Raw genomic sequence first — 25216 nt, forward strand, 5'->3', positions numbered from 1 at the left:
AAAATGTATTTTTAGATCACTCTGATTACACAAAAGAAGAAGAACAAGGAACAGTTTCCTGCTTTTCTTTCTCATTTAATTGCTACAAGCCTGTCTTTGGTCCATCACTTCATGAAGGTTCTTACATTTTAATCAACATTTTTATTGTAGTTTTATAAGTTTTGGGGGAAATGATCTGCTCCAGTAAGACCTGCAGATCTATGTCGGTATCCTTACAGAGACAGCTGTGAGTCCTCCCCACATTTACCCATGTTAATTATGATATACTTGATGGCAAGCAAGGCTTATTAACCTGCATAATGGGGCTGCTGGTTATCATCAGTTCTACCATTATTGCTCATGAAGGGGAGGAATGACACATATAACTCAAAGGATCATAGAAACAAAAATAAGTATTTACCTTTTTACTACATCTATGTTATTTTGTGTAGATTTACTTCCACTTGCTTAGGTTAATAATCAAATTAATATTTGTTCCTTGAACAACAATGACTGGCCTCTGGAGTAAGTAATACAAAAACCCATGAAGCAGGAAGAAGTAAATCAAGTAAAATAATTGAGAGTTCATGATGATGATGGTGACGATGATGATGATGATGATAATGATGATAATTGAAGTTTCTATAATATTTAAAGTTTACAAAGTGGTCTCTTCATAATGATGCTCAAACATAGGAAATGCAGTTTTTATCATCTCCTTTTCATAGAGTCTTAGAGAGGTTAAATGATGTGCCCATGGTTATGCAGTTAATAAATATAATGTAGATTAATGTCAGGTGTCAAAAAGAGATCTCCTGACACAAATTCCAAGACTCTTTCTACTATACTTTGAAACAGACTGATTTGATTTAGGTTTTGGGAATTTTTTTAGTTCTGCCACAATGGAGAATATCCAGTGCAAGTTCCAATTAGAAGAGGAATTCCCTATAGATGTCCTCAAGGTCCTTTTGCATGCAGATGATATTGTACTGATTGCTTCAAGGCTCAAAAAATGATAGTGTTCTTCTCAAAGAGATCCATAGTCACATTAAAATATCAGCTTAACAATTCATACAGGGGAAAATGTGGATGAAAATTGCTTATTGCCAGATTTTTATATGAGTTAGTACATCCGTACAGACATCCAAGATGGGCAGTATCAATGGGCAGGATTGGATTAAATAGGATCATAGAATCAAAGCTGGAGGAGGCTTTAAAGACCATTAAGTCCAACCTGCTCATTTTACAAATAAGGAAATGGAGGTCCAGAGAAGTTAATTGATTTGTTTAAAACCACACAGCAAGTGGTAGAGACTAGATTTGAACACAGGTTGTCTGATACTAAATCCATTACTCTTTCCACTATTATGTTATTTCTCAATAGGGGAAAGAGAGGAAAGGATTGAATTCAAGAAATTGTATGGTACTCTGCGGTGATAGATAGATAGATAGATAGATAGATAGATAGATAGATAGATAGATAGATAGATAGATAGATAGATAGATGGATGGATGAATGGATGGATAAAATATTCTCTTTGAAATGTATGACTACGAATCTTGGAAGAACACCAAGGATCAGTCTTATATGTGACTTCCCAATGGTGAGTTGTGTACAAGAAGGAGCATAAGCATTGAGAACAAGGAAATATATCATTAGAAAAGGTGGTGAGGCAGACAAGGTAAGAATGAGTGAGTGATAACAGATGGACAGCCTGAGTGCTGCACTAGTACATACAGAATGTAAAAAGACAGAGGAAGGCCTCCACCTTGTTGGGTAATAGCCTCAATGGAGAATCTATAGGAAAATGTCTGGTACATTCTATTAATCAAAAACAATCATTGTCACTGCTAATTCTGATTAGTCATTATTGAGGGAAGGAAGTAAACAAGAAATAGGGATTAGGGCTTCAAGTAGATGGATAGAGAGGTAGATAGATAGATAGATAGATAGATAGATAGATAGATAGATAGATAGATAGATAGATAGAGAAATAGATAGATAGATAGAGAAATAGATAGATAGATCGATAGATAGATAGATAGATAGATAGATAGATAGATAGATAGATAGATAGATAGATAGATATGAATTTGGTACTAAACTGAACCTTTTAGCCTCACAAAGTGGTTCATGGACCAAAAAGATTTGAGAACTACCTAGCTATTATAAGGGACAACTAGGTGGCACCGTGGTGCAGTGCTAGACCTAAAGTGAGGAAGACTCATCTTCCTGAGTTCAAATCTCGCCTCAAATACTTATTCGCTGTGTGACCCTGGGCAAGTCATTTAAGCCTGTTTGCCTTAGTCTCCTCATCTGTAAAATGAGCTGGAGAAGGAAATGGCAAACCATCCCAGTATCCTTGCAGGAAAACCCCAAATGGGTTCACAAAGTCAGACATGACTGAAACAACTCAACAAGACTATTATAGATTTATTTCATTTTATACTTGGAGGGAAATATAATATCTATAAGTAAAAATAACGGAGGCTTTAAAGTCAACTTATTTTTAAAGGAATCTTTTAATGAGTCCTTTAATAAACTGAAGAATCTACATACAGAGAATTCAAAGAGTACAGCAAGAAAACCACTGAATTTGGAATCAGGGGAGACATGGGTGCAAATCACTCCTCTGTCTCTTGACAGCTGTATGACCAAAAGTAAGTTAATTTACCTAAGCTCAGTTTCCTTATTTATAGAATTGGAATATTAAAATTGTCCATGATTATTGGGAGAATCAAGTCAGATAATGTATTAATATACCTTGAAAACATTAAAGTGCTATGTAAATATAAATTAATATATTTATTATATGTTGTTGACATTTGTATAATATATATTAGTACATTATTACATTTCTGAAAAATCATCACTGTAGCTATAGGTCAGGATGTTACTGAGAGCATCTTGGAATAGACTGCACAATCAATTAGTAAGTGCCTCATGAAATGAGTGATGGAATGGGAAAGAAGAAAGAAGAGAAAAGCAAAAAGAAGGAAGGAAGGGAGGGAAGAAGGAAAGAAATTTTGAGTACTAGTTGGCCTCAAATCATAGCCATTGAAACCATATGGAGAAGATGAGAAAGTTCATTATGATTCCTGAAACTACATATTGTTAAAGAGGCTTTGACAAATATTCAGTGGTCTACTGCAGGTGGGAAGCAAACTGGCATATGGGCAACTGTAACAGAAGAGAATGTATTTACATAGAAAATGATAATGGTTAGTGGTGTATATGTGAAAATTATAGTGGCATTTATATATTTTAGTCTCATTTTTGCTATTCTTTAATTTCTTTTCCCCTTCTATCTACATTTCTTCATCTCCTTTAATCCTTTATTGCTAAGAATGCTGATTTTACCTTTACTAAACTTAAGTGTGACTTTCCATAGATATTTTATTTTGCTCAAAGCCATAGATGAGATGGGGCATTTATATGGTTCAGTGGATAGAATGCCAGGCCTGGAATCAAAAAGACTCATCTTCCTAAATTCAAATCTGGTCTCAGACACTTACTAGCTTTGTGACCCTGGGCAAGTTACTTAACCCTGTTTGCCTTAGTTTCCTAACCTGTAGAATGAGCTGGAGAAGGAAATGGCAAATCACTACAGTATCTTTACCAAGAAAACCCCAAATGGAGTCATGAAGTCTAATACGACTGAAAAACAACTGAACATTCAAAGATTTCACACTAGAAAAACCTTAAAGCTAATCTAATCCAACCCCCTCATTTTACAGATGAGCAAATTAAGGGCTTAAATGAGTTAAATAACTTCTTAAAGATCCCACTAGTAGTGGAGCCAGGATTTAAACATAATATCTCTTTCTATCATACTTTACATTTTTAAAAAATGACTCCATGTTAGAATATGTGTGATGTTGGCTAGGATGCAAGTTTAATACCAATTCTTGAAAAAATTGGCCTTTCCATATTAAATAATAGGAATTTTCTAAAGAAAGAAATACCATATTCATTTCTTATGACTATAAGGAATGATGTTACACTTTCTAGAGCTGAGAAATGGAGAAAATCCTCCCTTTTCTACTTTCATATAGTGTCAGCCCAGCATGGTGGATAAGAAACTGGCTTCCAAGACAGAAAGACACAAACTATAACCCCAGACAAATTAATTAACTTCTCAGTATCTAGGTAACTCCCTAAGACTGTAAGTGTAAAGAAAGTGCTATCTTGCATTGATAGAAGAAATTCCTTGCTAGGAACTCCTTATATCAAAGAACTTGTAGGTTTGGTCTCAGTGCAGGTCCTACTTCATAGGATTGTATGATGAATTCATAAGTCAAGAGATGATGCCACTCAGTAGGTTTTCAACAGTCTGACCTCTGGCCAATGGGTCAAAGAATAAAACTTAATATTTAATAGCATTTGTTTTAAATGATTTAATATGGACATAATAGATATTGCCAAATTTGCTCAACAAAATAGTTGTTAGGCGATATTCTCATTAGGGAATATTCTCCAAGAAGCTGTTTACTCATTTCAATATTTAACATCTTATCTATTTAAGCAACTGCATTTTTACCTGCCTATATTCCTTATTAGTTTCCACTTAGTGTCATGGTCTTTCATTTTCTGCTCAATATCATTATGTGATATGGCTATTTGTTGTTGTGAATTCTTACCCATGATTGAAAAGTGGCTACACACATGAGTGTTGCTAATGTATATTAAGACTTAGTAAATATAAGATTTTGTGTGTATATGTGCATACATATGTGTATTACAGAGGTATGTATATACATATACATATATACATATATATGCTACTTTTCCTTTCCCAAACTCAAAAGTAAATTTTCGTGTATTACAGCTTTTATTTCTGTTTTTATCTGTTAAGGGCATAGAGCCTAGGAGCCAAAGTAGATCCAAAGTATGTGGTGTGATAGAGAGCCAGCCTTAAAGCCAGGAAGAGCTAGGTCTATGTGCTATCTCTCACTGGCGGTATAACCATGGGAAGTCACTAACACTCCAAGACCACAAATTTCGACTGTGCGTCTGCATTGCTGAAGGAAGTTTCTCCCTACCAGAATTTCCCTACACCTATGAAGTCAGTTCTGGACAAAAAGATTCCATATTTCTTTTGTCATACACACATTTAGTTTGCTATAACTTATTAAGGCAATTTGTAAAGAGCATTAGTATTCATCTTGATAGGTGTTATGTAAATGTTAGATCAATGTCATTATTATTGAATTAATCTCTAGGTTAAAATGCTCACTTACAGAACAGATTATTGCACCTATAAATGAGCAGTCTGTCTGATCAATTCCAATACTAATTTCATTAGACATTCAGGAGTGGGTGGGCTGACTATAGCTACGAAATCACCTTTAATTCCTTGAAATAAAAAAGCACCCAGAAGAAATACCACAGAATTTTTGGCTTTTACCATCATGAAGGCAATACATGATGTAACAAAAAGGAAGGAAGTCATTCCATAGCTTTTTGTTATTTAGATAAGGATTGTTTTGCATCTATTTATCAGAATGTTGGCTAAAACATTACCATTCTATGTCATGGGAAAAACCAGAAGTGAGAGTGTATCTAGATTTACCTGCCCATTTGGGGATGATATAATATACATACACACATACTTTTTTTTTTTTGCTGATCTGCCATCTTAACTGTAACTAAACAGTTGTATATAAATTCCACTTATCAAAATAAATTGTTGAAAATACTGATTGTTAAATTCTACTAAATCTAAATAAGTACCTCTGGATTTGCCTAATTAATCTTATCATTGTGCTCATTTGAATATGCAGAGTTTGGGTAGTTTATAGAGTTGCTTGGGGGAGGGGAGAGAGAGAGAGAGAGAGAGTGAGAGAGTGTTTAAGTGATAAAATCCCCACCATATTTTTCTACCGTTTGGCACTTGGTGAAGAGAACTAAACTATGTGATCTCTGAAGTTACCTTTTAGTTCTGTGATTGGCTACCAAGTAATAATCAAAGCTTTTTTGTACTTGGCTAATGAAGCTATCGCTAACATAGCTTTAGTTTCTTTGAATCTTTGAATAAGATTAATTTGGTAATTAACTCTTGTAAGAAAAACTTCATAAGGCTCCATTCTAGTGACAGACAAGCTAGAAAAGATGGATTTAAATGCAAATAAGATATCACACCAACTATTACCTGTATGTTGTAGTTTCTAGGTTAAATCTGTCACTTTATAGGGAGTTTTAAGGATAAAAAAGTGATTGCAAACATCATCTCATTTAATCCTCACAGGAACCCTGTGAAATAAATACCATTATTATCCCCATGTTTGCAGATGAAGACACTGTGAGGCTTAGAGTGCTAGGTGGCACAGTGTATAGATAGAGTGCTGAATCTAGTCAAAAACACCTGAGTTCAAATCCAACCTCAGTTACTAGCTCTGTGACCCTGGGCAAGTCACATAACCTGTCTGCCTCAGTTTACCCATATGGAAAAATGGAGATGATAATAGCACTACCTCACATGGTTGTTGTAAAAATAAAATGAAATGATATTTGCAAATTACTCTGCAAACCTTAAGACCCTATATAAATGCTAGCTATTACTAGACAGAATAAGTGTCTTGACTAAGAGCACATTATAAGTGTCAGAGTTTGAATTTGAACCCAGCCATCTTCTGATTTCAGGTTCAGATCCAGGATTCTTTCTATTATGCTGCCTTTCTGCATTAATAGATAATTGCTAAAAAACTAAGGCTACCTCACTCCCACTAATCTTTATCATCACTTAGTAATTAGCTTATAATTAGCTAGTGAGTTGGATAGGGTTATGCTTTAGAATCAACCTTTTCTTTCCACTAACTACTTTTTTATTTTTATTTTTATTTTCTTTTTTCTGTTTTTCTTGTTGTTGTTGTTTGGTCTTGAACTAAACTTGCCAGAGAACAAAATAGTTTTAGGTGTTCATTATACCAGAGTTGTTTCTATGTGTCAATAGCATATTATCACCTCAATTTTGACAATACTTACCATAATTTCTTCAGCCTACTGATATAGACGTGGACAATGAGCATGGAGTGAACTTTCTATTAGTCTATCATCCCTGTAATCTTTTAGAGAGCTTACTATGAGTTCCAGTCCCCTTGGTGGGAATGAGATCTTTGTATCTTTAGTTGGGGAAAAATATCACACTACATAACGAAGCAACTTCTTTCCTGAGGGTAAAGTGAGAATTTCTTAGCCCAAATGGGTGTGGAATCCAAGAATTATTGAATGTCAATTTCCATCTAATTACTACAAATTGTAATTTTTATCATCTTAATGGCTGCAAGCATACTAATTAGTTAAATAAAGCCAAAGTGTTTGTTTAACCAAGAGAACAAATGACTTGGAGGGGGGGTGGACATGGTTCTTTGTATTTGTGGTCTTTTGTGCATGTGAAAAATACCAAGAAGTTTTAGTGAATTATAAATTTAATGTAAGTCAATAGCATGATGTGAATCAAAAAACATTGATAGTATTCAGAACCAGGGAGTGATAACTCCACTGTATTCTCCCTGCTCAGACCACATCTGGACTACCAAATTCAGATCTGTGCTCAACATTTTAAGAAGGAGATTCACAGGTAGAGAGGCAATGGGGCATGGTGGGTAGACAGGAAGCCCCAGAGCAAAGACAATATGGATTCAGTCTCAGACTTTGACCACATACTAGCTCTGTGATCCTGGGCAACTCAGCCTCTCAATGCTCTGGGAAAATTCTCTAAGACTGTAAATTATAGATAAGGTGCCAACTTGTATTGGGAAAAGGAGTCTCTTCACTAGGAGATTCTCTATACAATATTCAGTCTCTATCCTACTCTCTATTAACAAGTAGCCAAAAGCTAGTGTCCCCAAGTAGAATTAGAAGTAGAAACTATGCCACCTGAGAATCCATTAAAGGAACTGAAGTAATTTATCTCAGAGAAGGGAAGACTTAGGAATATTATAGTTATCTTTAAGTATCTTGAAGGTTCTCATGTGGAAAAGGAAGTAAACTTGTTTCTTTTGTGGGGTGCTGCAAAGTGCAAACTAGGAGTAATAACTACAGATTATAGAGAAATTGATTTAGGCAAGCACACTCACATATATAAATATTTATACAGAAATATTTTCTAATAATTATAACTGCCCCAAAGTTAAATGGATTCCTTTACAGCTCTGAGAAGTATAACTTTATGAAATCTATCATAAATGATAACAAATTCTACCAATAGTTTCCTGTCGAATCGACACACTTTCTCTGTGCCAGTCAAGAGCATAGTCACCTGTATTCTGAGGAGATTGAAACCTCCTTATACTCCCATCTTAGTGTTTCACAGATTTGATGCAAAATAGCATGAATCCTCCCTAAGCATCACAATAACTGCCTTTTGAGGAGAAGTCATAAGTCTGTAGAAGCTATTTGGAATAGTCAGACATAGTATTGGAAATAAAAAAATATTAGTTGGCAAGATGTTGGGAAGAGAAATATAGATGTGGAAGTCATCTACATAAAGATGATAACTGAAGCCATTGGAGTGGATAAGATTACCAAGTAAGAAAATGTAAAGAGGTCCTAGGACACATCTATAGGCAGTACCCATGTTTACCAAACAGGAAAAGAATAGAGCCAATGAAAGAGGCAGAAAAGGAATCGCAAAAGGTGGAACACAAGAGTTTAGTGTCAGAAGCCAAGAAAGAGAGGAGAGAATATCAAGAAGGAGGAGGAAGTGACCCACAGTATCTGATGCCATGAAGAGGATAAGGAAAGAATTTCATTGAATTTGACAATAAAGAGGTTATTAGAAACCCTCGAGAATGTTACTCTACTTCAAGTTCTTTGATGAGATTTGCATCCAAAATTCAATTACTGATATGCATAGTGATGTGGAGAGAACCCAGTTGACAAGAGGTAGTGAAGAAGTAGAGGCAGTATTTTTTCTCTGAGTTAAACAACAAAGGGGATGATAAGAAGAGGGAAGAAATGTTCAGGATATTGAAGAACAGAAAGCATTTGTAGTGGATGAAAAAGGTAACAGAGACATGAGAAAGTTAGTCAGTCGACAAGCATTTGCCAAGTGCTTATGTGAAAGGCACTATGCCAGTTGCTGGAGATGTTTCACAAAAGTGAAAAAGCCCTTGATCTCAAAGGTATCATATTATAACGAGGTATACAAGATGTATATCCATGCAATTTACATATTTCAAAAAATGAATACAGGGTGGCTTTGAAAAGCAGTGCACTAAGGCAAAAGGGATGACTGATGCAGCAGAGTCACAGAGGAAACAGGAGAACACTGGATTCAGGAGAGAGAGGGCATCCAATCCACTGAAGTGAGAGAAGAGAAGCCTGTAGCAGGGAACAGAGTCTGAAACTTTGTATCATACTACATTGACCTGCATTAGGAGGACATTTGGTGAACTCAGCTTTTCTAGACCTCCATGAACTGTATCACAGGTATAAGGAAACCATGTAAGTTAAGCCATATTAGTAGACCATCATGAAAAGTAGAAATATGCCACCTAGAAGTAATAATTTGCAAAAAACATCTATGCAGTTGTATTTGTAAAGCTTTATAGATGGCAATACCCGTGTTTTTTTAGGGTTTTTTTAGATGAAGTTTAGATGTCATATTCAATACAGAAAGCATCCCATCACAATGTGAATTTTATTAGCTCTTTATATAACAGACAATTCAGGAAATACATTTCATCCATGTTTTTCAAAAGACTGATGTTACAGTGACTATAATAATCTACTATTTGATAAATCCAAAAACTCCAGCTTCTGGGATAAGAACTCACTGTTTAACAAAAACTGCTGGTGGAAAATAGTATGGCAGAAACTAGACATAGACTAACATCTTATGCCCTATGCCAAGATAAAATCAAAATAGGTACATGATTTAGATATAAAGATGGATACTATAAGCAAAGTAGAAGAGCAAGGAATAGTTTACCTGTCAGATCTATGGCAAAGGGAAGAATTTGTGGTCAAACAAGAGATAGAGAACATTATGAAATGCAAAGTGGATAACTTTAATTACATTAAATTGAAAAGCTTTTGCACAGACAAAGCCAATGCAACCAAGATTAGAAGGGAAGCAGAAATCTGGGAAACAATTTTTATAACCAGTGTCTCTGAGAAAGGCCACATTTCTAAAATATAACAAAAAAACTGAATTGAATTTATAAGAATACAAGTCATTCCCCAATTGATAAATGGTCGAAGGATATGAACAGGCAGTTTTCAGAGGAAGAAATCAAAGATATCTATAGTCATATGAAAAAATGCTCTAAAACACTATTGATTAGAGAAATGCAAATCAAAATGACTCTGAGGTACCACACCACACCTAGCAGATTGGCTGCATGACAAAGCAGGAAAATTATAAATGTTGAAGAAGATGTGGGAAAATTGGAACACTAATGCATTGTTGGTGGAGTTGGGAACTAATCCAACCATTTTGGAGAGCAATTTGGAACTATGCCCAAAGGATTATAAAACTGTGCATACCCTTTGACCCAGCAATAGCCTTGTAGGTCTGTATCCCAAAGAGATCATAAAAATGGGACAAAGATCTACATGTACAAAAATATTTATATTAGCTCTTTTTGTGGTGGCCAAGAATTGGAAATTGAGGGGATGCCCATCAATTGGAGAATGGCTGAACAAGCTGTGGTATATAAATGTAATGGAATACTATGGTGCTGTAAGAAATGATGAGCAGGCAGACTTCAGAAAAACATGGAAAGACTTATGTGAACTGATGCTGAGTGAAATAAGCAGAACCAGGAGAACATTGTACACAGTAACAGCCACACTGTGCAATGACTGACTTTGATAGATTTAGCTCTTCTCAGAAATGCCAGGATCTAAGACAACTCCAGAAGACTCATGATGGAACAAGCTATCCACATCCAGAGAAAGAACTATGGAATCTGAATGCAGATGGAAGCATACTATTTGCTCTCCTTTTCTTTCTGTTGTTTTGTTTTGATTCTTCTTTCTTGTGGTTCCTCCCATTGGTTCTAATTCTTCTTTACATCATGACTATTGTGAAGATATGCTTAATATGAACATATAAGTAGAGCCTATATCAGATTTCATGCTGTCTTGGAGAGGGGGGAGGAAAAAGAGGAGGAGAAAATCTAAAATTCAAAATTTTATGGAAGTAAACGTTGAAAGCTAAAAATTAATAAATAAACTGCTATATAATAAAAAAGACTGACGTCATCCACACTGATGAACACTGTTTCTGTTTGTATATTACAGCACTGTTGTGTAATGGAAAATTTCACAAACACTTGCAAGACATCTTTGTTCCGTTGGTCGTCCGCTACGTGGATCTCATGGAATCTTCCATCGCCCAATCCATTCACAGGGGTTTTGAGCAAGAAACGTGGCAGCCTGTCAAGTAGGTATCCTAGTATGAATGGCACCTCTGCAGTCTTACACCTGACCTTGTGAGGGTCACCTTGAGCTATTTCTTATGGCATTCCCTTCCCACGTTGTTTGTTTCTTCACAGGAACATCGCCAACAGTCTTCCCAATGTAGGTCTTCCAAAAGTTCCAAGTCTGCCTCTTAATCTTCCGCAGATACCTAGCTTTTCTACACCATCCTGGATGGCTTCTTTATATGAGTCCACGTGTGTATTCTCACTTTTCTCTCAGTGGTGTGTTAGCTAGTGCATGACCTTGCCATGTTGTGTGCAGGAGTATTTTGATGTGCATGGCATTTGCAATCATTGGTAGAAAGACACTACACTGTGTGTGTGTTTGTGTGTGTGTGTGTGTGTGTGTGTGTTACAGCTGTTGAGCTAAGCATAGAACATCAGTGATTAGCAATTTAAAACATAAAGTCACAGCAATGTGATATAGTTAATATCCTCCTTTACATCGATGGAACAAAGGTCATTTAAGACCCAGGTTGCAGACTATGAACTAAATGGTATAAATACAATCCTTCCTATTTAGCTAATAAGCAAGATAAGCTGTTTCTCTCTAGGTCCTTGGGCTTACCTTACTCTTAAATCACTAAATGACTTCTCTAATACATGCAGGAAATTGATCTAATAACATTTTCAGTGATAACAGACTTTTTTTTGTATTTTTGTTGAAGTTCAAGAGTTAAAGGGATACTATCAGGAAAGAGGTTGTCATTAGCCCAATTTGTGTAATCATTCTTTTGTCTTTCCAATATGCTGTCCATTAGTATTCTTTATTATTTTTAAATTGTCCTTATGATAAAAAACCCTCTATAACTTGATGAACACTCCCCCATATAACCAAGATGATATAGATATGCCTCTATCCAGTGCCAAATCTAATACTGTCTCATAATTTGATAGGACTTGGGATGTTGCAAATCATTTTTATGTTATATTATTTCTCTATATCCCCACAACAGACCAACAAATTCAGCAATACTACATGTGCTATAGGTAGGACAAGGATTATTATCCCCATTTTAAAGATGGGGAAACTGAAATACAAGGTGATTAAATAATTGCCCAAGATCTTTTAGTGGAATGACATCAGAAATCTGCCCAATCTCCTGCTTTTTTTTTTGAAAGCCTGGGCATCTTTCCACTATCCCCCACTCTGTGCAAAGCAGCAGTGAAGCTTATTGAGATAAGCCTTTTAGATGAAGACATATTTACAACACTTCCATGAGCTAGTGTCTAAACAACTGTGAAAAAGATAATTTGAAAAAAATATTTTGACAGTATTCTTGCAAGTTAAACATCATCCTTATGCCCACAGGAATTATTAAGGTTTTATTATGTTACACATGAACTTTTTTCTTACAGACAAAAAGCTTTGGGCTCTTTCAGTGTTCATGGTTCCCTTGTGTGTCAGTGTCTGTGTATTTGCAAGGAATTACCTAGAAAGTGTATTGAATGACATTTCTCTAGACTTCTGGTATTTGCCAATGGGAGGAGTAATCCTTCTTTACTCCTTTCCTTTTTTCACCCTTCTTCCCCCTTGGTGTGAGAGTCTAGCAATTTAGCTCCTCACCCCTCCTGCAAGCACTCCTCTGAGAGCTTGAGTCTTTGTCAGTCATTGCCCAAAACTTGAGCTATGATGGATGACCTTCTGAGTTCCTTGTCATCTATCCTTTGGAGTTCATTTTCTTAAGAGTCTACGTTTCAAGACATCAGTGTGGATGGTGTATTGTAGCTGTTTTTAATTGCTAAAATTGTACTTCCCTGAACAGATAAAGAACATGCTTCAAAGAGTTGGCCACTATTTTCTTTCTCTGTCAAGGTTATCACCATTAGATAGTTTGGCAAAGTTCCCAGAGCTACTCATAATGTTTTTTTCTTCTAAAATTTGTTTTTTAAAAGGAAATTTTGGTATAGAAAACTAACTAGAAATCAAGTGTTTTTCATTTTCATTCATATGAGGTACTAAAAGAGTACAGATCTTGATGGGGATGGGGGGGGAAGCAACGTCAGAGTAATCACATCTGACTAGGGTTCGGTTCAGGTGACTAGTTTTAAGGCAGCTTAGTCAAATGGATGCAATTAAAGGCAGACGAATAACTCTCTGAACTGTGTGACTATTTTAAAGGATAAGTTTATTTCTACTAACATGTGGAGACAAAGGCCATGCATTAGGAGGAGCTCTTTATCCTCTTCTCTTTGTTTATACAGTTCCTTGCATTTCACCCTTTTTGTTCTAAAGCTGGTTGCCAAGGGTAGCCTTTCCTGTTGGCATTTTTCAGGTACCCACCAAGGGATCCATTGTTCGTAGTGGTGTTTTGTAAATGTTCATAGTGCCATCGTGACATTATAGTTTAGATCTTTTGGGGGCGAATAAATTCTAAATAAATTGTTGGCTCTTAGAAGAACACATTTTTCTCTTTAAGCAAAGCACTTATTTACTCTACTGCTTCCGTAATTACCCATGTTCTGTGGATAAGGTCTTACTAGATCACCAAAAAAGAAAAAAGATATCAAAAATTATGGACCCATATTTTAATTGTTTGTGCTTATCAAAAGGTCAATTTTCATTAGATTTAGTATATGTTGTACTATTGATTTTTTGTGGGAATTGGGCAAGCACAAATGCATTTGGATCAGCATCAGTGAAAGAAATGCCTACATCAGCAAGATCCCAGATCCACTGGCATTTTGGAATGAAAGTATGGAAAAGTTTTAAATAACTGCGTTAATTTGCAAGTCCTCAAAGGAAAAAAAAACTCATACAGAAATGAAAGTACATGGTCTTTCCTACTATTTAGATATAATCCATTTGAAATACTACAGTCATCAAGTAAGTTCCTTACTGAAAATGTTCAGGGTGATTTTCTTTGGTACGTTCCTGCTTCCTTTTTTATTTAGCACAGAGAAAAAGTCAATATGCACTTGTGTTAGCTTTTGGTTTTCACAGGAATATTATTGCAGTGTTGGCTATTTTGTTGGTCCTTTTGTTTAATGGCACATTTGGGGCATTGAATATTAAGGTTTGGGAGATATTAAGAGAGGAAGATGCTATGTTCAGTATTCAGTGTTTTGCTATGATTGGTCCCCTGAGAAGTTAACTCAAAGGATACCTTGGCTAGACATACAGAGAACTGTGAATTATTGGCAGAGCTGGGTAAGAAAAGCACACTGAATAAGTGATAGAGCTGAGACTGTCTGTTGGGAAGAAACCAGATTTTAATGAGCCAAAATGGGAAGGTTTCTTCTTCCTTTCTAGTTAGCTAATTAAGACATTTCCTAAATACTATCTGTATATTTTTATGATTTGCAGCTTCTTATTTTATATGTTTTCAGGCATAGCTTTATAGCAAACTGGTGCTCTTCCCATTGTAAATAGTTTTCTTTGGATAATATTATTGAAATAATGAAATTATTTTAATTATTGAAATCATGTTGACATATGAGCCATTATTTAGATATTTTGTGCTTTTGCTCTGATTTTATGGTTCAGTGTTTTCAAGAGAATTAATTTTTTTAATCTTCAAAAACACCATTTTGTAGAATAACTACTTGTAAAGTCATTTAAGTACATGAAGAAAAATAATAGCAAGATACTCCTACTCAAATATTATACGTACTAGTGTACAAATAACCTTCACACATGGTGTGAAAACTGTCCCCTAGAGTCATTTACAATGGTAGTTAACACAAAGCAAATCGTAGTTCCATATTTAGATGTGGGGTTTAGAAACACACCTTTTTTTCCCCTCTAGTTCCAGAGCAAAGTGAGTGTCATTTGGGTGTCAGATCACACTTTTATTTCTAACTGGATGATTCCCTCATCTGAAAAGAAACAAGGAGAGGATTAGGTTTATTGGCACATGATTTTGAAGTAGGTGAAAACAATCCAGATTTCCAAGCCTGGAAGTTTTTGCATCTTTAATTGTTTATGCATGTTTCAACACCCAAAACTGAGAATTTGAAATCACCATTAGTCACATGCTTGCCAGTATATAGATGCACAGACAGACCTGTTCAGGTACCAAGAGCAGAGTTGTAGTTTATATTTTTGAATTATCTGGAACAAAATATATTTATTTGACGCTCAAAGTAATGGAATTTGGTAAAGAATGTTGAAATTATTCATTCCTGTATATGAGTATTAGTTTCTTCATAGTAAAGCTTTCTTGTCCGTTTCACTTTCCTCCTTTATTTAGCTTTCTTAATGTTTTAGTTCATGGTCTTCTCTTGTTCACCCACCCTACAATGAGAGAAAGGGCAAGAAAAGCTTTGGGAAAGGGAGGATCAGCAGTAATTTAATAGAACAGATGCTACCTATGGCAATGTTATGATGTACTTTATTTTTCCTTTTTTCCAGCAATGGATCAGCCACTTCAGAAGACCTCTTTTGGAAACTAGATGCACTGCAAATGTTTGTCTTTGATCTGCACTGGCCAGAACAAGAATTTGCTCACCACTTAGAGCAAAGACTTAAACTCATGGCCAGCGATATGATCGAGGCCTGCGTCAGAAGGTAGATGTTCCTTTTTTCTTTCTTCGGTATCTGAAGTTCTATCTCTCATGATCAGAACCTATTAAAAAAAAAGGAAGGCATAGGCACATGTGCGCCTCCTTGAGATGGAATAAACATGCGCTAACCTTGGGGGTTCCTCAGCTCTGGGGATGCATGGAGTCAATGAAATGTACAGCATTGACCTGATGCCTTTTTCATGTTTGGAACATCTCTCATCGGCAGCACCTGCACCATATTAATCATTCCTGCTGCTCTTCTCTGTATCTCTCTGGGAATTCAGTGCTTTGCTTTCTCGGTGTACTCCCTCCAGAGACATATGGAAAGGGGCTGTTAGCTCCCTTATTTCTTATGTGCTACCTCCATGTGCACCTTTAGCATATTGGACTGTATCATCATCAGATAGCATTGCAAGCTAGCCCTCCCCACTGATTATGCTCCTGGCATTACTACTGGCCATCCACCAAGTAGAGCATTCTACTTCCCATACCATCTGCTCAAGTATGTTCATTCTGCTGGTTCCTTATTTGCAAGTTTTCAGTGAGCATGTTCAATGTTGCTTTTATGTGTACAAATCATTTGGGAAGTATGACAGGTTGTCTTACTCTGGGTCCATGTTTTAATAAATAGAACAAGAATTGCATTTGAACTCAAGCTGCAAAAGGCCAGTAAAACAACCGACCTACGTATTCCAGCATCAGTATGCACAATGTTTAATGTCTTAGTCGATGCCAAAAAGCAAAGCACCAAACTCTGTGCCCTGGATGGAGGACAAGAGGTGAGTGAAATCGTGCATATAGAAATGTAGAATGTTGGGTGAACTGGCAGTACAATCATGCTATTTACAGAAGGTGTTCACTTTATTGGATTAAAAACAAGTTTTCCAGCACCATGTATTTAATCTTTTCTTTCACTAGATAATTACATGACCCCTTTTTACTTTGTTCATGTCATTTTCTTTTTTGTTATCTGAAAGTATAAGTCACACTTTTTTAAAGTAGCCCTTGAATTCCAGGTAGGCCCTTTTACAACTTGGGTTTTCCCCTTCTACAAACTCTACTTTTTACAAACAAATTAGAGGGTTATTAAAGGGCCTGTTTTGTCTATACAAATTAAGCTTATGCAAATTTTGAATTAAATAAAAGCAAAGCAGCCACACCAAAATAAATAAATAAATAAAACAACTCTATGGAATATCTTTTTGGCATGAAAGGGTCCATTTTTAAGGGACAACTTCATATAAAGAAGTGGAAACTAGTTGGAAAAATTAACTATAATTTTCCTTTCTTTACAAAAAAAATGTCATGGGCTTTGATTTGATGAGTAGATTGAGTGTAGCTTTGTATATGAAAATGAAACACCTAAACTTTGCAAAGCACCTTTATTGTAGTGTCCTCTGTGATTGGTTTTTGTTGAACATGTTGAGTGGGTGATTGTGAACATTTTTCTGAGCTCATCTGTTGAATTTGATATTATTTTACTTTTTTTTAATTTTAATTATTCTTTCACCATTTCCTTATTCTTCCCTTATATGTTCTCCTTGGTCTTTTTATTTTCCATGGCATGTTCCAGCTTGGTAGTCAGTGGGTAAGTCCCTTTTATTTCAGAAACCTGCTTTTTTGTTTTCATGTTTTAGCAATGTTTCTTTATTAAATTATGTATGCAAGTAGACATATGTATTAATTAAATAAGTCAATTGAATCTGTTCTCAGGTTTTTAGGTATTTTTAAGTTAACTGCTAATGTCCATATGTCAATAGAGCCCCCCCCAAAAAAAAAAATTGAAACCTAAGTAAATACTTCCACATTAGACAATGTCATAGATTTCCTTAGAGGCTTTAGAACACATAATTTATCATTTGCTCTATTAAAAAAAAAGGTAAAGTCACTCAGACAACTATGATATTATAGTCTTCATCTAGTACTAGTTGAGTAGAATTAGCTTAGCTTATATGCATAGCTTGGATGGAATTAGATTTATGAAGTATAAAGTTTTTAAAAATAATGCTCAAGCGAAAGTTTGTGCTTTCTAGATTATGTAATTTAATTAAAAATCAAAAGGGAAATAGTTTGTGTTTTCCAAGGCTTTAATTTCATTTCATAGAATTTCTAATCCAATATCCCAAAGGCCCCAGATGAGGCAGATTTTTGTTTGTTGTTGCTTTTTCAATCATGTCTGACTCTTCATGACCTCATTTGGAGGTTTCTTGGCAAAGATATGGGAGTGGTTTGCCATTTCCTTCTTCAGCTCATTTTACAGAGGAGGACCTGAGGCAAACAGGGTCGAGTGACTTGCGGAGAGCCACACAGCTAGTAAGTGTCTGAAGCTAGATTTGAACTTACGAAGATGTCTTCCTGATTTTAAGCCTAGTACTCTAGCCACTGCACCAGCTCGCTGCCCACAGATTTTTGATATGCTGTATAACAGAGGTGGAGATTATTTTATGTATAGGTTATTTATAGAAGGGAGTCCAAGACCTTACTTAGGGTCCCTAAGACTATCAGGGGTTATTTCTCAGTTTCATTGTAGCATTAGCCTCCACCATCGATGCCACTTGCTGATCAATGCTGTCTTTTGGCTTTATCATCTTGTGAGGTAGGGAAAAAAGAAGAGGGTACTGTGTGGCGGGTCAAAATAGTAGGACCTCCCACAGTGAATCACAAACTGTCACTTATTCACATCCAGCCTATTTATGACTTTTTGTTGGTGTTCAGTCATGTCTGACTCTTTGTGACTCCACTGGGTTTTCTTAGCAAAGACACTAGGATAGTTTGCCATTTCCTTCTCCAGCCCATTTTGCAGATAAGGAACCGAGGCAAACGGGATTAAATAATTTGCTCAAGGTCATGCAGCTACTAAGTGTCTGAGGCCAGATTTGAACTCATGAACATGAGTCTTCCTGATTCGAAGCACAGTGCTCTATCCACAGTACCACCTAGCTGCCCTATTTATGTCTTTCTATGTGGATATTTTACAGCTAAAACAACATATGCTGAAGTCTCTTTTTCTGAGTCTTTCTTTTAGAACCACTTTATAAGTGAAACCACTTTTTGGTGGGATTTGAGAGACCTTGCCTTATGCCAAATTGGGTTCTATAACAAATAAGTTTTATAGTGAGATTCCAGGGCATTTTTTAGGCAAAATAATGTAACATGTCACAACTAAAGTTTGTCCTCTGGCTAGCACTTGCAATACTGGAGAAATGATATGTCTGTATATGGTACTTCTTTCTATTCAGCTTTCTGTCCCTTAGGCTGAGAACTGACCAGGATACCAGTATCTCTTGCCTACTTATCTAAGTTTTTCAATATACAGATGCTTCTGATTGCCCAAGAATCGTATATTAAATCCCTTTATTCATCTCATTTATAAAGCCATTGCCTCTTTCCATCATTATGGGTTCTGTTTATTTGTTGCTTTTTAATATCTAATGTAATTTGTTGCTGCTGTTCTGAAATCTTCTTCTGTGGAAAGAATACTGGACTTGGAGTCAAGCGGCCCAGGTTCTAATCTAGACCTACCTCTGCCACTAACTATCCATATGATCTTGGTCTAGGAATTTCATCTCTCTGTGCCTCTGTTTCCTTATCCATAAAATGATGGGAGGGAAGAGAGACTAGATCAACACAAGTCTCTTTCTTTAATATCCTATAACTATAGCAAACAACTTCTGGCTTCAGCTAAAATCCTCATAAATATCAAAGAATTGTTCCACTTAAAAATAAATTCTTTACTTTCTAAAAGGCATGGTTTTAAAGACTCGCCATGTTAAAATTATAAGAAAATTAATTTCTCTATAACTGACACATAATTTATACAGTATTCAAGGTACATTTTAAGGCCTCATAACCATGCTACAAAATGGTACGTATGAACTACGGGATGAAGAAGTTCACCCATAGTATTGTTCCCCCATGAATTCAAACCCAAAGCCCAAAAAAATCTTCCTTCTTCATTCTGCATGCCCAGTAACTGCTTTGGGAAGTAGTATCAGCTCTACATATAGGATGTCCAGCAACTTACTAAGTGTGACTTAGTTAGAAGTCCAGCTTATGGACCCCAGGCTTTAGAAATTAACCTATAATGTTGTTTCTAAATATTTAAATACAAGGTATAGTGAGTACAGCTGTTTATGCATATGCTTTAGTAAAAATTTTACCAGTAGCCAAGTGTGAAACTCAATGAACTATGTTGTAGTTAAAAGCTAACGGACCACATATTATTCCCCAGATTGTAAGGACAGAGTCCTTGGTTGCTGTCAAGAAAACTTCCTCAGAAGCCTGCCAAGAATTGTCATGTTGTGATTGCATTCCAACTTTCTCATCCCTATTAGTGCAAATCCTTCTGTGCTTGTAAATTATTATTCTGTTTTCTTACATGACATGTGATGATGCAAGCATGTTCTGTAACCACTCAGAAGAGTGTTTAATAGACTGATTAGTGGCTGAATGTGATTACCATGTGATAGTTGTGTGAAATGAGTCAGCAATCCCAGCGTTGGCCCTCCGGGACAGATGTTGAGATCACAAAACCAGCACCGTATTTAAAAACCTCGTTAGCCATCACAGCAGAAAAGCAGAGCATTCAATGGGCCATAGGCATTCATCTGCCCTCAAAGCCACTTCATCTGACAATCCCATCGGGTGAGGATGAAAGCACATTAATGGGGCAACATGGGGGCCTATCTTTCCTTGTGCTGCTTGTTCTCAGAAGAGAAGATTTCTGTCCCCACAAGTAACAGTCCAGCAGCTTTAAAATTCATCCCAGAAGTTGTGGCAAAACTCTTTTAAGACCACTAAAGTGAACAAGAAACTGGCTAGTCCTCATTTCTTATGTGTTTTCATGAGAACAGGAAGGTAAATTGGTGCTGAATAAGGCAGGAATTTTAGACAAATGGCTGCTACCTAAATTCCTTGTTCTTATACCCAGTGAGACCCAGAAAAGCAGTAAAAGTCCTGTAGGGTGCTGCCTTTACCCTTGACTATGTGAGAGCCGCTTACCCCTACAGCAGGAATCAAAAATCGTTTTCTCTTCTTGTATAAAGAGGAAAGGGCCTCAAGTTGGGGCTGGTACCCACACCTATGAAAGGCCTCGGATATGGTGATGCCAGTTCAACAAGAAACTCTTGAGAAGATTTTCATAGGATTTTTGGTATGGCCAAAACAAACCTTTTTAATGTATAACATATAAGTCAAAATAAAAATTATTCCTCTTTGGCTATAAGCCTCTGCTAGGGGCTCCAATAAAAGTATTCATAATATTATCCAACTCTCATAAACAAAATTTTCTCTAGTGTTGACTAGTGTGGTAATGTGTTATCATGGAAAGACTGACTCTGGAATCTGAGGAACTGGGGTCAGCTACTACCTCTGATGCTCACTTCCCGTGTGACCTTGGGCAAATCACTTAAATGAGGGGGTTGGATCCAATGAACTCTGAGGTCCCTTTGAATTGTAAATCTGTGATCCTGTTTTGTTGGCTCTGAATTATTCACTTAGGGGATTTTGTGCAAAATTAAATCATAAACCCTTGACCACCTTCTGAACACTACTCACAGTGTTCCTGAGCCATTTCCATCCATTAACCAGCCAAAGTGTATATAGGGAGTTATGTTATTATCAAATTATATTAATACTATCCCAAGCCAAATATAATTTAAAAAATAAATTTGGGTGAGGCATCATGGTGTAGTGGATAGAGATCTGAACTTAGGGTCGGGAATACTTATGTTTAAGATCCACTTCTGATATTGGCTATATGATCCTGGACAAATTAAAACCTTTTTGTGTCCCAGAAAACTATACAAGTTAGAGATCAGGTGCTGATCTGTATTAGAAGAGTTCAGGAATTCTGTATCTCAAAGGAATCATAGGTCCGGGCCTGAAAAAATTTTGGAGAAATACTAATCATATAATAATATATCTTACTATTAATAGAAAAACATATGATAGAATATAAGTTCCATGATGACAGGGATTGCTTCATTCTTTGTCTTTGTGTCCCCAGACCCTGGCACAGAACTTGGCACATGAGCACATTAATAAATGCCTATTGACTGACTGATTGAAATGGCCTAAAATCTGACACCAGTAAATTTTCCATTATCCAGTGCTTTGGGTTACCAGTTATTTAATATAACAGCAGTTAACCTAGAACTCTCTATTGAGGCTAAATCCTGCTGTGATTTTTTTTTGAAGATAGCCATCACTCCAATGGTCCATGATGGGTTTCATCTTTTTGAATCAAAACGAGGGATTAATTAGAATCTACAATGACTCATATCATATTCGCTTTCAGGAAACATAGGGTCTGATTTGACCCAAAAGCTTAACCCAGAAAGATAGCCCAGGAACTGTTGGACAACATTCCCTTACTGATATGTGAACACCTTTTGGGGCCACTAATAGCCCAATAAAATTAAACAAATTGAAAGTCAAGGCAAATGAGGATAAGTCAATAAGCTTTGTATTGGGCCAAATCCCAATAGCTGACAAGGTTTGAGGGTTTGGTTGGGGCCCAACCCATTGGATTATTTCCAAGACTATCTTTCTTTAAAGCCCTCCTTGGGTTGCCACAGAAAATAAAAATATGTAGGCTCATAAGAAATGAAATAAACCTTGAATCCGTATTCTGAATCCCTTCCCTAATCCATGCTGAAGAATAGCTGCAGTCAGAGACTGGATTAGTTCCCTCTTGCTCGAAGAGACGCCAAATCTGAGAGGAGGAGGGTTTATGAAAAGAGAGTGGCAAAACATGAGATGGGCAGCAGAGTGTATTTACATAAACTCATCCACCACCCAGTCAGCTTTACAACTTTCAGCTTGGGGGGAAAGGGGGCAGGCCCAGAGGGGGAAAGAAGAATGATTTTTTTTTTCCTAGCAATTTGGGGAGGGGTGGGGAATGGCTTCCTTGGCAAACCAGCCTTGTCTCTGAATAGTTCAGTTGCTGGGGGCCTAGGAGACATATTCTTGTGAGAGCTTGCCTGGCTCAGAAAGTTGTGGGTAATTTAGGCTATATCAGGACCTTAACTGCCAGCTGGCTTTTTCAAGACTCCTTTTCTTTCTCGCTTCCCCCTAAGCCCCCCTCCCTTTTTATATACTGTGAGCTATTGTAAAAAGCAGGACGTGCGCCTGTACCTCAGCGACAGCAAGCTGCTTTCCATGTTTCAAATCCTTTTGCCATTTTGGGGAGCCACGGATCCAGTAATCATCGAGTTCAACCAACTTTTCATGTTTTACTGAGTAAAATATTTACCTTCACGAGTACATACATATACATATATATGTATGTATATATACCCACATATGTAAAGAGATCTTTTAATAATGTACATACGTATGTATCATATATATATATATATATTATATATCTGTCATCCTTTTGCCCACTCTCCCACCAAAAATAAAGGTAAAATCACACATCTAGGGAAAAATTGCTATTCACATAAGCATATACATACACAAATACAAATTTACTCTTTCCTCTGTTGGGTTCCATGCAGGTAGAAGCTGACTAGATATGATTTTCATGTACCAGTGAGAAGAAAAAATCATTTCCTTGGCACCCCAAAGCAGATCTAAGTCAGTATTTTGCTCTGTGTGGAAACTTTGAGACATGTTTTCAGAAGGAGTTTTAAAAGACAGCTTTCAAAAACTTACATCTTAGCAAACTCTTCACTTGGCAGCTGCTAAGCTGGTCTAATGTTTATACTGACCTCAGTACTTTCCCTCTATGCATTATGTTTGCTGTTCCAAGAAGCCTTGAACTATCAAGATAGGGTTAGTCTTTACAAGTCACATTTTATGTGAAGTGGCTATCGGGGACAATGCACTGTCAGATAAATGTTTCTAAAGGAAGAATTATTGTCTAAATTGATGCGCCTTCACAGGGCAGGATAAGCCCTAGCTTCTGCTAATTTAAGAATAGAACTCTGTAGTATTCTCTAGAGAAAAGAGGGGCTGGAGAGTCTTTCAGGTTTATTTTAAATATATCTTTTTTTTTTGTATTTATTTAAAGGCGTCTTTTTCACGAGGAAGCAGGACTGCGACTGTGGAGAGGGAATGCTGTTTCATAATACCTATTATGGCCTATTAATTTGTTACCATCCATTCACCTTTGTTGATGAAATTTTAATTTTGCCCTTGCTTGAGCATATTGTAAGAATTGTATAAACTGCTGCTCCCCATGCTGACAAAAAGGTCCTTTTAGAATGAACAATTGGGAGCTCATTTTGTTTCTAGAGCACATTTAAAATAACTTATGAATGAGAGTTGTCAGACATGAAATGCTGTATTAATTAAATCTTTTTCTAGTCTTTTTGCTTCGCCAGCTAAACCAACCCTTTAGAAAAATACACGACCACCGTAATTATAGAGGAGGAGACAAAAAAAGTATCCTTCACATTCCTTCGCCTGAATGAGAATAAGAACTCAATTCATCTAAATAATAACCCCATTAGCTGCTTAACTCGACAGCATGCATGGGAAAATTTTCAACACAGAATGTAAAAAAAGTGTTGATTGGGTAGATCGTTTTCAAGGTTTTGTTATTCTGAGGGTCAAAACGATCCATTTGAGTACATCTGATCTGTCAGGGCTAGCAGCTATTAAAGTGTTTATGACTTATGACAAAAGTTTTGTGTTCATATCCACACTAATGCATCTTTGTCTTTTAACACCCAGCAACAGTATCATTCCAAAATAGATGATTTGATTGAAGACACTGTAAAAGACATCATTTCACTTCTGGTTTCAAAGGTAAAGAAATATTTATTCCCTTTATCATTGTTGTTGTTGAATAAAGTATTGATTCCAGATGTGGAATTATTAGAAATGTCTGTATTTCCTTTTTTCAAAAAATCTGATTGAACAACCACTTTCATCTAAAGCTTTTGACATGAGGTTCCTAACAAGTTACTGCTTTGTTCTGGTGTAGCTTTTTGGGAAATTGCTTTGCCTTCTAGCAAAGCTGCCAGAAGTTCATGGTCTTTTACTATCCTCTTTTCAATCAGCCTTGAGTTTTAGTCCATATGGTAGGGGGGAAATGTTAGGTGCTCAGTTCATATGAGCTAAAAGGTTGTCATTTAGATTGGCAAAATGGACAGCCACCTACATCAGTAAAATGCCTGCTTTCTGCCTCTAAAATGTACTCTTACCTGCCTGCAAAGGTTTGAAATTCCTTTAGTAGGGAATAAAACAATTTCATTTTACAATTAGAGATAAAGTCTTGAAAACAAAAATCTATAAACACAGGGAATTCAATTTATGCTAAGATCTAAATAAACAACATCAGATCCCCTTA

At 36.3% G+C, this 25216-nt stretch overlaps 1 protein-coding gene across 11 annotated transcripts in view; it reads left to right on the forward strand.

Moving 5' to 3' along the window:
* The window catches only part of CADPS2 (calcium dependent secretion activator 2), a 708547-nt gene that overhangs the window by 609170 nt on the left and 74161 nt on the right, over window positions 1-25216 (forward strand). For 5 of the 11 annotated variants that reach the window (XM_078154013.1, XM_078153999.1, XM_078154004.1 and 2 more), the window contains 6 exons: window positions 11231-11372; window positions 11485-11604; window positions 15764-15919; window positions 16547-16694; window positions 17489-17503; window positions 24598-24672. In XM_078154013.1, the coding sequence (XP_078010139.1) occupies window positions 11231-11372; window positions 11485-11604; window positions 15764-15919; window positions 16547-16694; window positions 17489-17503; window positions 24598-24672 (656 nt within the window). The remainder of the gene's footprint in view (window positions 1-11230; window positions 11373-11484; window positions 11605-15763; window positions 15920-16546; window positions 16695-17488; window positions 17504-24597; window positions 24673-25216) is intronic. The other 6 variants (XM_020966379.2, XM_078154015.1, XM_078154009.1 and 3 more) reach the window with 3 other exon arrangements.

Source organism: Phascolarctos cinereus, unplaced genomic scaffold, assembly GCF_003287225.1.
Source record: "Phascolarctos cinereus isolate Bilbo 61053 unplaced genomic scaffold, phaCin_HiC Scaffold_1;HRSCAF=81, whole genome shotgun sequence".
Lineage (NCBI taxonomy): Eukaryota > Metazoa > Chordata > Mammalia > Diprotodontia > Phascolarctidae > Phascolarctos > Phascolarctos cinereus.